The 11,854-nt window shown below is 54.0% G+C and overlaps 1 protein-coding gene across 1 annotated transcript; it reads left to right on the forward strand.

Moving 5' to 3' along the window:
- Nucleotides 1-9,748: 9,748 nt before the first annotated feature.
- LOC309603585 (olfactory receptor 14A16-like) lies at nt 9,749-10,684 on the forward strand (the record flags this gene model as incomplete). The annotated part of the gene is made up of 1 exon (XM_082338394.1): nt 9,749-10,684. The coding sequence occupies one exon, from the start codon at nt 9,749-9,751 to the stop codon at nt 10,682-10,684; it is 936 nt and encodes a 311-aa protein (XP_082194520.1).
- Between the last annotated feature and the right edge of the window lie 1,170 nt (nt 10,685-11,854).

Here is an 11,854-nt window from a genome sequence, read left to right on the forward strand (position 1 = left end):
AAATAACCTGCCTCCCCTCCTCTGCACATTTCCCAGATTTTATCTTAGGCCATGAGTCTATTTTTTTCTCTTGTGATAATTCTACTTAGAGATAATTTTCTGGGTTTATACTCCTTCAGTGGAGGTTTCATCCTGTTGAGTCTGACCCGTGCACAACACTGTGTCACATGTGACCTGTCAGACAGCAGCTCTTCAATAAAAAGGGATCTCCTGGGTAATGAACCTTGGGTTCCATTGGTTCAGAAGTTCTGGTTTTAAAAGAGCTCTTCTTGGTGCCCAATGGCAATGGAGATGGTCCATAAGCTCCCCATTAAGTCCTCAGATTGCTTCACATATGACAGGACTGATGGCGTGTACCAGATTCTCTGGAAATGAATTTGGAGGGGTCAGGAGAGGATTGGGAGTGCAAGACACCTGAGGACTGCCTGGGGACCCCCAGGGCCAGGACGCTGGTGCTGTCCTGGGCAGTGGGGCTGGTGGCAGCAGAGGAGGGGGCAAAGTCAGTCAGGGCTGGGGCTCACCTACAAGATGAATTCAGGAGAGCCAGAGAGACCCTAGCCTCTGTTTCCTCATGCCCTTGGGGCTAGCACCAGCCGTGGGGCTGATGGGGAGCCTGAACCCCGCTGCCTGCCCCCCAGCAGCTGCTGTGGCCTTCAGAGGGGCTGGGGCTGTGGCGTGAGTGCCCAGAGCTCTGCAGCAGCCTGCGCTGGGCAGTGCCATGGAGCCAGCCCAGGCTGGGCTGCTCTGCTGGGTTGGGCTGGGCTGGGCTGGGGAGAGGGCAGGGGAGGTGGGGAGAGGTGGGGACGGGCTGGCTGGGCCGGAAAGAGCGCGGGAGAGAAAAACGCCAGTGTAGAGCTAAGGTGTGTGAGTGTGCAGGGTAGGGGCAGCCAGCACTCCCAGTGCAGAGCCAGGTGTCATGGTGAAGGAAGCAAGGCACCAACAGTGCAGAAGAGAGGGGCTTGGTCTGTGCCATGTTTCCAGGACACCCTGGGGAAACTGCCCCAGGAAAATTGTCCCAGAGCAGTCCCAGCCACTGGCCATTTCCATCTCTGGCCATACACCCCAGCTCTGAGGAAGGACCTTTGCTGCATGGTCACCCCCATCCTCCTCTGGGGCTCAGTCATACCCAGCTCCACTGCCATTATTAATCAAAAGGAAACGAGTTTCCTACTGACAGCCATTACACACCAAGTCCCACAGCTCTTGCCACAGCTGGTCTCTCAGCCCAGCCTCTTCTCAGACAGCTCCAGCTCAATCAGGTGCTTGTCTCAACCAATTTTGAAAATCTCCATTGACTGAGATCTTCCCAGCTGGCCTGGGTCCTTGCTCTGATGTTTGGCTCTGAGGGATTTCTGATAAACCCAGCTCTCTCAGCCTCTCTTTGTCCATAATGTGCTCCAGGCCCCAACCATCCTTCCGGCCTCTGCAGGACTTGCTTCAGTCTGTCAGGATCTTCCTTGTGCTGCTGAGCCCCAGGCTGGACACAGCAGTCCTGCTGTGCTGGTCCTGTAGTGGGTTCGCCTTGGCCAGCAGCCAGACACCCACCCAGCTGCTCACTCACACCCCCAGATCAAATGACAAAGGGAGAAGATGAGGTGGACTAGCTCATGCGTCAAGATAAAAACAGGGAGATCACTTACTCATTACTGTCATGGGCAAAGAATAGATGACTTGGGGAAGATCAATTGAATTTATTGCCAGTTAAAAGAGATTCGGATAGAGAGAAAGCATAGGAAAAATATTCAAGACCATTTCCCCACCCCACTCCTTCTTCCCAGGCTCAAATTACTCCATTGCTCCCAATTCCTCAACCCACCCCAACCGCAAGAGGAGCTGGGGGGATGGTGAATGGGGCTTACGGTCAGCACAGAACATCTCTGCCACTCCTTCCTCCTCACACGTCTCCCCTGCTCCAGTGTGGGTCCTCGCCACAGGATCCCACTGTGTTTGCCATCAAGGCTATGTGCTGTTCATTTCTTTCCGTCTTACTTTTCTCCTTCACACTCACAGAATGACAGAGATGTTGAGATTGGAAGGCACCTCTGGAGTTCATCAAGTGCAACTCCCCAGCTGAGACACAGTCAGCTAGAGCAGGTTGCTCAGGACCTTGTCTAGGTGGGTCTGGAATACCTCCATAGATGGAGGCTCCTCAGCCTCTCTGGGCAACCTCTTCCAGTGTTTGACCACCCTGACAGTGAAAAAGTGTTTTCTTGCATTCAGATGGAATGACATGTGTTTTTATCTGTGTCCATCAGCCCTTGTCTTGTCAGTGGGAACTACTGAGAAGAGTTTGGCTCCCTTGTCTTCATTCCTTCCCTTCAGGTATTTATGCACATTCATAACATCCCCCAAGCAATGTTTTCTCTTGGAAAATTAGTGAAAAAAATATGCTTTTTCTATTTTTTCTCCAGAGCGCTCCGTATAGGAAAGACATGGACCTGTTGGAGCTGGTCCAGGGAGGGCCACAAAAATGTTCAGAGGGATGGAACACCTCTGCTATGAGGAAAGGCTGAGAGAGTTGGGGTTGTTCAGCCTGGGGAAGAGAAGGCTCTGGGAAGGCCTCCTTACTGCCTTTCGGTAATTAAAGGGGGCTTAGAAGCAAGATGGGGACAGACTTTTTAGTAGGGCCTGTAGTGATAGGACAAGGGGCAATGGTTTCAAACTAAAAGAGGGTAGATGCAGACTAGATATAAGGAAGAACTTTTTTATGATGAGGGCGGTGAAACACTGGAAGGGGTTGCCCAGAGAGGTGGTAGATGCCCCATCCCTGGAAACATTCAAGGTCAGGTTGGACGGGGCTCTGAGCAACCTGATCTAGTTGTAGATGTCCCTGCCAATTGCAGGGGGGTTGGACTAGATGGCCTTTAACAGTCCCTTCCAACCCAAACCATTCTATGAATCTATGATAAGTACGTACGGTGCTGGGATATCTTAGGTGACTGAGGAGCATTAGCTTTGAAAGCAGCTGGATGTGTTGCTTGGGGATTCACAGCTTTGGCAAATCCCCAGAAAACCACAGCTTTGTGTTAGAAGCAAAAGGCAGGGAGCACAAAAAGACATTTGTAAAGCCTAGGTACACAGTGAGGTGGGGAATCTGGGGGGTGGCCAAAGTCTGCAGGAGAACTGCTGCAGGCATGGGACAGCATGGGAGAGCCCATGGTGGGGATGACTGAGGGCCTTGGTGGGGCTGGGACTTGCCCAACACAACCAAGGACTCTCTCCTCTCAGCTATCAATATTGTCACTGCCACCAAGAGCCATGAGGGGACACCATTCCCTTACAGCCCCATGGCCTCAGTGCCTCCTCATCCCCCCCTAGAGTCCAGGCAGTCCTAGGGTTGTCCTGCACTCGTCATCGCACACCCCCACATCACACTGCTCCATCAAGAGCCCTGAGCAACGCATGAGGAAAGGATCTCCCTTCCCAGGTGCCAGGGATCCGAGCTTGCCCATCCTTCTTGATGAAACCCATCAAGGGCTGACGTGGCAGCAGAGCCACCTGCACATTGCCTTGGTCACCTGGAACCAGTGCTGACCTCTTGCCAGTTTAAGGCAGCCCCCAGGGACGGGTACCTCCACCCCTGCTTCCCTTCATGGCTTCAGCTGTGATGGCCCTCAGGGCGCCCACTGACACCCTCAGAGTCCTGGAGATTTGAATCACATTTTAAAGGCTTCTTCAGCGGCTTGTTCAATCTCCTTTCGGTAGCTGCAGTTCAGGAACTTGGCAGCAGAGGGCTCACGGAAATGCAGATACCCTAACATGCCATGGCCCTCTGCAGTTTTCTTTGATGCCTCCCTTCTTGTGTGCTTCATTAGAGAGAGTTCAGGAGTATAGTCTAAATGAGAAGATGTCAAAAAGTAATAACACTTTAAAAAGATTTGTGCATTTTCATTATTTTTCTGCTTACAGAATAAACAATATAGACAATCTCCAAGTCATATTGATCCCGAGGGTCTCAGGATGAAGTATGAACATGCAGGAAAAGCAAGACCCTTTCTGTCAGACACTCTAGAGACACTCTTCATCCCACCCACCCCCCCCAACCTGCCATTTCTCTCACCAGTCACCTGAAACTCACATCACTCACATTAAAATCGAAGCTTTTCCCACTCAGGCTGGAGCTGAATGTCTCAGCCTCCCTTTCCTTCTGCTTTCCTTGGAGAAGTGGCTGCACAGACACACAGCATTTCTCTTAGTTAACAAGAACAACAACAACAAAAATGAAAAAGAAAAGAGTAGTTCAGTGAAGAATAAAACATATTCCTCAGGTGTGTATGAAGTCCAAGTTGCCTCCACTAAATCCCACTTGTACTTTTGAGGAGAAAATCTGCAGTGAGATTAGTAGGAAAGGGCAGAGAGAAAGGCAATGAAGGAGTTGGCTACAGAGACAGTCAGGAGACAGGAGCAGCAAGCTTTCAACTGCCTGAAGCTCCAAGCAGCACCTGGGTACTTGGGAGGGGTCTGAGGGAATGGAGAGTAATGGGAGGAGGAAAACCAGATGGACACTCAAAAAGGCATCTGTGCAGACAGTCTGCTGGAGAAGATGACTTGAGAAATGGTCAGCTGAATCAGGACATGTGGGAATACCTAGAAGATTAGTGAGATTCAGTACACTCCATACTGGAGACAGCAGTGGCCAAGCAAGTGCCGGGAAGATCAAGGTTTCTTCTCCCGAGAGCAGTACACATCCTGGAGAGTTTCATGATGGCAGCACAGGAAAACATTCTCTCTCTATGAAAAGTATTCAAACATTTCAGCTGATGAAAATGTTCCCGTACTACATAAATGTTGAGAAAATGTCCTCATCTCTGCAGGCCGATCTCAGTTCCTGACCAGAAGCCTCCAGTGCCACTTCAGGAGGTCCTGGTGTGCCTGATACACTCACCTGGGACTGGGAGTGACCACAAGGGGCCATGTGAGACCTGGACCCTCCAATGGAAACTGCAGATGGAGGGTGACACCAGGCATCTGTGCTCCTGTAACTCAACCCACCCTGGCTTCCAAAATTGTTCTTAAAAAACAAAAAGGCACTCCTATTTCTAAATTCCTCCATCTGAAGTGAGTCTCTGCACCCACCTCCTCTCTGCTCCCATTACCTATGGAGCTTCCTCTTCCAAGAACTTCCCTCTTCACCCAAGCTGGTCTTGTCAGCTATGTACTCACTGCTGCTCTTTGTGGGTCATTCTCTCGTTAAAGACCAGCTGTACTGAGTTGTGCTGCCCTTCACTGCTGCCCATGGGATCCCCACTAAAAGCCCCCCGAACAGGCCAAAGTCTTCCCCTCTCAGGTCTGACACCTGCACTCTGCTCCTCTCCCTCCTCAGGCTGCTCAGGAGCTGCACCCCGCTATTTCATGGTCACTACAGTCAAGGATGACCCTGGTTTTCATGTCCCTGACCACTCTTCATGGTTTGCAAGGACCTGATCCAGGTGAGCATCATCATCTCTGTTGGTCCAGCTGGTGGCTTTGCAAAGAAATTGCTCCAACACCCTCCAGAAACCTATTGGTCTGTTTTCACAGTGCTGTGTTCCCCCTCCAATGAATGTCAGGGTCATTAAAGTCCCCTCAAAGAGCCCCATGTCACTGATCTGGAGGCTTCCATGGGTTGCTTAAGTAAGAGCTTGTCCACCTCCTCCCCTTGATCACCAGTTCTTTATCTCCCATCACGATGTCACCCTAACTGGCCTCTCCTCCAAGCCTCACCCACAAGGGCTCACCCAGCCTGTTGACTTTCCCAGCAAGGAGCTCCTTTGCACAGAAAGTATTCCTCTTCTGATGCTCCCATCCTGTGCCTCGTGAAGAGCCTTTATCCATCCATTGCAGCACGCCAGCTGTGGGAGGTGTCCCACTGTGCCTCAGAAGTCACAGCTTGTGACAGACGACGGGGCTCCAAGTTCTCCTGGCTGTTCCCAGTCAGAGGAGAGTGTTGCACATCTGGGCTGCAGCCCCCGAGTTGTGGCTCCAGGCCAATCTCAGCCTTGTCATGGTGAACAGGGACACCAAGCACCCAAGAGCCCATGTGCGCAAAAGCTTTGCTGCATGACAGAGACATGCTGGAGCAGGGGGCAGATGGCATTGTAAGAAAGACTTGAGGTGCCCCAAAAGAGAGCAATGCCTGCTGTCCCCAAGGTCAGAGAAACAGGGCTGGGCTGGGCAGCCCTGGCAGGAGAGGCCATTGCTGCCTGTGGTGTCTCTGCAGCCCTGGAGGGCCTTTGGTGGAGAGAGGTGCTGATCTCCTGGAAGGACAAGGTGCTGCTGAAAGCGTCCTTGGGTGTGGGCATCCTGTGATCTAGGCCCACTCGAAATTCACTGGGCTCTTTGAAGACTGTATCGTCAAGAGGGTGAGTAAAGGATGGGGCAGAGGAGAACTAGAAGAAGCTGAGAACATAGGCCCACAAGTGGAGAGCCCAGTGCAATGTGCTTCTTATTCGTGCAGTGCCTTGCATCTGCTGGATAGAGATGGGACAGGGCTGGCCTCACTGCAGGGGTGGCAATCAGACACTTGCACACAAGCACTGAAGGAATCTGAGATGGTGCCTGGGGTGTCTGTCATGCACCCGCTCTGAGGGGACATGGCTTTCCTGTGGGTTCTGTGCTGTCCCTGCCAGCCATACACAGTTTTGGTGGAGAGCCTTGCCGTCTCACAGAGCCCTACAGGCCTGTGTTTGGCCATTCAATGAGCAGCTGCCCTGAATTAGGTTAGGCTATGTGAGGCTGTGTGAGACAACTCTTGTTACAGGCAACGGACAGCTAGTCAATACAGCTAAAGGAGTGGAGAAAGAGAAAGACTTCCCTCTCCCTCTGGCACAGAACTCCATTTGGTCAGCTGGACACCTCTCTAGGTGGCCCTGAACAGCGTGAGTAAGGACAGGGGGTGATGTCCTAAATGTGGGCATCTGCCGTCATTTCAGCTGGCATCCACACCAGGCTGCAGGATGGTGCCCCCAGATGTTTCCCAATCTGTCAGTACTGCTCCATTATCGTGGACTACATCTGGTACCTCAAATGTCACCAGGTGTTTGTGTGTGAACTCCTGGTCTCCATCTCCATCGATGACCATGGGACCACAGAAAAGGAGTGCAGGTGCCTAGTTTTAGCAGACACCATGACTGAAGCAAGAGGAATCTCACCTCCTGTGGGTTTGTGGCAGGCATGGGAGGGAGCTGAGGTCCCTTCCAGCCCCAGGGCTACAACTCCAGGAGGCGATGCCTCCATTGACTCAGCTGATTGCCTTCTCTCAGCATGGGTAAAGAGATGCCTCCCTGCCAGTGCCCAGGTGTCCTGTCTGATGATGGGCCAAGGAAGGGGGATTCTCAGACCTAACTGTGACTCTGAGAGGAGAAAGGGCACTGCTGCAAAGAAACATCTCTGCGGAGGTGAGACAGGCAGCATCGGTGATTCCTTCAGTCTCTTCCCAAGCAGCTCCCTGGAGAGCCCCAGGGACACCTGGAGGGAGCGCAGAGTGGGGTGGGGGGCAGAGCAAGTGACGTCTTGGGCAGGTCCTCTCCTCCAGGGCTGAGACGGGCTCCTGGGATGGAGGGAGCTCATGGGAAGCAGGCAGCAGTGCAGAGAGACAGCTCGGCCAAGGAGCAACTCCTCTGCCAAGCGCAGCAGGGCTCTGGGGAAAAGAGTAGGGCAGAGCGAGATTAAAGGCAGCCTGGAGTGGGAGGAGAGAGGAGAGCTGCAAGGGAAGGAATCTTTCCAGCCCTTGACATGGTAAGTCTCTTGGTGCAGGGCAATGCAGCTGCCGTTCCTGGAAGGGTCTCCTGAATTAGCTATCATAGCCTACAGCCTCCAGGGTCTGTCAGGAGGCCTCCCAGCCCAGGGCCTCATGGTAGACAAGGGGGAAGGGGTGAAGGCAGGGTGTGCAACCAGAGCTGCCCAGGGCATTTCAGAGGGGACTTTTCCAGAGGAAGACCATGGCAGGGGATACCTTAAAGGTAGGAGAACAGCAGGATATCCTGCTGTTTCAGGAAAAAGGGAAAAGGCGCTGCTGTGTTTGGAGAGGGAGGCTGAGAGTCCTGAGCTGCTACACTGAGAGATCAGTAGGTCTGGTGGGAGGCAAGTCAACTGCTTCCATCCCCTCCTCTACCTCCAGAGAGCACCAGCATCACCTTTGCTGTCCTCAGCAGGGTTTGTCTGACCTGCTCCTCACTGCCTGCAAACGGGGAGTACCTCTAGAGAGTGCCTGGAAAAGGGAGGTTTCTTCAGGTGAGAGCTGAGCAGACAGGAGTTGGTGATGGGGTCTGTGATCCCTGACAGGGAAAAACTGGAGGGAGAAAACAGTTCCCACCAGGGAGAGCTCCAGGCTGCAAACACATGGGCAGAGTGTTGTAGGAAACTCCAACCAGCAATGTCATGGGAGGGAGACTTTGGAAAGCTCCCTGTCATCCCCTCCAATGCAGACACCTTCCTCTGAGCAAGACCCCTGCTCCCGTCTCCCACCCAGCAGAGCCGCCGCACTCAGGGCTGTGTGGTCCAGGGCAGGAGGTGCCTCCTCTGCAGCCAGAGCTCTGGCACAGCAGAGGGGCATCTCCCCTGACACGGGGCCACTTCCCTCTGCAGGGCAAAGGGGCTGAGAGCGACTGCCCTGGGCTTTTGCTAACCGGGAGGTGCTGTGTCCTGCTGGGTGAGAAGAAGGCTTTCCTGAGTGCCCGGCTGCCTCTCCTCTCCTTGCTTCCCCTAGGAGGAGAGTCACAGAGCTTTTCTTTGGTTCTCCACCTGCTTGTGCTGCTCTTCTTCCTGCTCTTGGGCTCCCTGGCAGTAACAGTGGTGGTGTGGGGCAAGGGATGGGGGTGCTGAGTGCCTGCTCTGGCGCTGCCCTGGAGGGCGCTGCCCTGGAGGTGTTTCCCTGGGACCAAGGTGCCCAAGCCCTCTCTTAGTTTTCCAGGCTTGAGACACTGCTTCCCTTAGCAGACATCACCTTCAGACACCTGATCGTGCTGGACAGGGAGTGCTGCGGGGCTGTGAGTATCACTCCAGAAGGGCACAGCTCTCCTGTAGGACCTTGGTGATGTCTGAGAGCGCTTGATCTGCCCATGCCAATCAGCATCCTTGTCCTCTCCTCTCCATCCTACTCTGCAGAGCTGTGCTGGAAAGGAGAGCTGCACCTTGAACAGGACCCCTCTGCTCCCAGGACAGTCCAGAGTCTTTTCTGGAGCAACCTCTGTGTGCAGCCCTCCTCCAGCTGGGAGTGGTGCAAGCAAGGAGCAGCTGGGCACCAGGCTGATGGACAGAGCAGCCCTCCTGGATGGGAGCACTGATGCAGGTTTATACTGGGAGCAATGGGGCAACAGGGGTATTTTACCAAGAGTTTCTCCCAAGTGGATGGGGGTGTCTGATTTCTAAACCTCAGTGTAATGAGACACATTTGCTGCACCTCATCTCCCACCTTCCTCTGTGGAAGAAAGCGTCCTGCGGAGCTTTCACCCTCCGCTCTAGTGCAGCACAGGGAGCTCCCCCCCAGGAACCCTCCCTCCAAACACACTGGGCTCTTGCTGCCTCCATGGGTCATTGCTGTAAAGCAGGGCTGACCCTCCAGGAGCCCCTGGGGAGAGGGCACGGCTCTGCACAGCACACTCAGCCAGCACAAACCAGAGCTGAAGCCTCGGAGCTGCGTAATGGTCCCCCAGGAAAGCAAAGCTGCCTTAGGTATTTCACAATGAAGGAATGATATTTGGCTCAGAGAAGCTTCTCTGAATTTTTCTGCTTTATCTCCTTTGGCAGTTCCCATGCCCAGAAGCAGCAGATGCCCAATGGCAGCTCCATGAACGAGTTCCTTCTCCTGGCATTCACAGACAGGCGGGAGCTGCAGCTCCTGCACTTCTGGCTCTTCCTGGGCATCTACCTGGCTGCCCTCCTGGGCAACGGCCTCATCATCACTGCCATCGCCTGCGACCACCACCTCCACACCCCCATGTACTTCTTCCTCCTCAACCTCTCTGTTCTTGACCTGGGCTGCATCTCCACCACTGTCCCCAAAGCCATGGCCAATTCCCTCTGGGACACCAGGGCCATCTCCTACGCAGGATGTGCTGCCCAGGTCTTCTTTGTATTCTTCTTGTTTGGTGCACAGTATTCTCTTCTCACCATCATGGCCTATGACCGCTACGTGGCCATCTGCAAACCCCTGCACTATGGGACCCTCCTGGGCAGAAGAGCTTGTCTCAGAATGGCAGCAGCTGCCTGGGGCAGTGGGTTTCTCCATGCTCTCCTGCACACTGCCAATACATTTTCACTCCCCCTCTGCCAAGGCAATGTCCTGGACCAGTTCTTCTGTGAAATCCCCCAGATCCTCAAGCTCTCCTGCTCACACTCCTACCTCAGGGAAGCCAGGATTCTTGTGGTTAGTGTCTTAGTAGCATTCATCTCCTTTGTTTTCATTGTGCTGTCCTATGTGCAGATCTTCAGGGCTGTGCTGAGGATCCCCTCAGAGCAGGGACGCCACAAAGCCTTTTCCATGTGCCTCCCTCACCTGGCCGTGGTCTCCCTGTTTATCAGCACTGTCATGCTTGCCCACCTGAAACCTCCTCCCATCTCCTCCCCATCCCTGGATGTGGTGGTGGCAGTTCTGTACTCGGTGGTGCCTCCAGCAGTGAACCCCCTCATCTACAGCATGAGGAACACAGACATCAAGGAGGCCCTGCGGCAACTCTTTGAACACGGTCTACTGCAGCATCAGTAAGGTTTCCACCATCCTCTGGAAAAGCTCGCATGCTCTTTTGCTCATATGTGTCTTGTTTTTCTCTTTGTTTATTTTATGTCATATATTACTTCCACTTAAATAGTATTGTTATTATTCCCCTTCCAGTGTTTTCTGACGCAAAAGACCTCACATAGATATGGAGCCAGGCTCCCTGTCTAGGGAAACACAATAAAGAATCCAGCAGAAAATTCTTTGACTCCGCTCCCATCTCGTACAACTCCTCTGGAGCTGGGGGTGCAGCCCCAGCATACAGGAGGGGTCAAGGAGCCACGAGCCCAGCTGCCACATGGAGGAGCAGGCACTCGTGGACGTCGGGGCTGCCCCTCACTGCCTCAGTGGGCAGATCCTTTCTGCCACCTTCATGTTGGGGATGCTGCTTCCCTGGAGCCATGGCTCTGGACAACAGCAGGACCTGGTCTCTTCGGAGCAGCACTGCCAGCTCAGGGGCCTATGGAGAGCATGGGGTGGGAACCAAGACAAGTTGGCCAGCGGAAAGGGATGGCCAGGGAAAAGAGCAAGGGAGCATTTCTGTGCCTGCAGGGAGGAATCCCTGAGAAAGAGAAGCCTCTTTCTGCAGGCACCCACTTGGGGCACGCTGCTCTGTGCCCTGGCCAGGACTCTTGTGCTGGCCTGGGCGGGGGGGACTGGCAATGATGAGGCATGGTCAGTCTGTGGCATCTCCTGGACCAGAGACCATGCTTCCTGCCGTTTCCCTAACCTCCCTTTCCTCATGCCATGGTGAGCCTCCAGCCCTGGGGCTGATGGGGAGGCTGACCCTTCTCTGCTCCCTTCAGAGGGGCTGGGGCTGTGGGCTGCAGCGGGCACTGCCATGGGGCCAGCCCAGGCTGGGCTGCTCTGTGGGGCTGGGCTGGGGAGAGGGCAGGGGAGATGGGAAGAGCCAGGAAAGGTCTGAGCTGGTCTGGAAAGTGTCCAGGAGAGGACACCACCAATGTTAGCTGAGCTGTGTGACCAGTTCGTGGAGAACTGTCTCCCATGGGAGGGACGCCATGCTGGAGCAGGGGAAGAGTGTGAGGAGTCCTCCCCCTGAGGACGAAGGAGCAGCAGAGACAACGTGTGATGAACTGACCACAACCCCCATTCCCTGTCCCCCTGCACTGCTCGCAGGGGAGGAGGTAGAGAAAATCAGGA

This window comes from Platalea leucorodia, assembly GCF_965183815.1.
Source record: "Platalea leucorodia genome assembly, contig: HAP1_HAP1_SCAFFOLD_136, whole genome shotgun sequence".
Lineage (NCBI taxonomy): Eukaryota > Metazoa > Chordata > Aves > Pelecaniformes > Threskiornithidae > Platalea > Platalea leucorodia.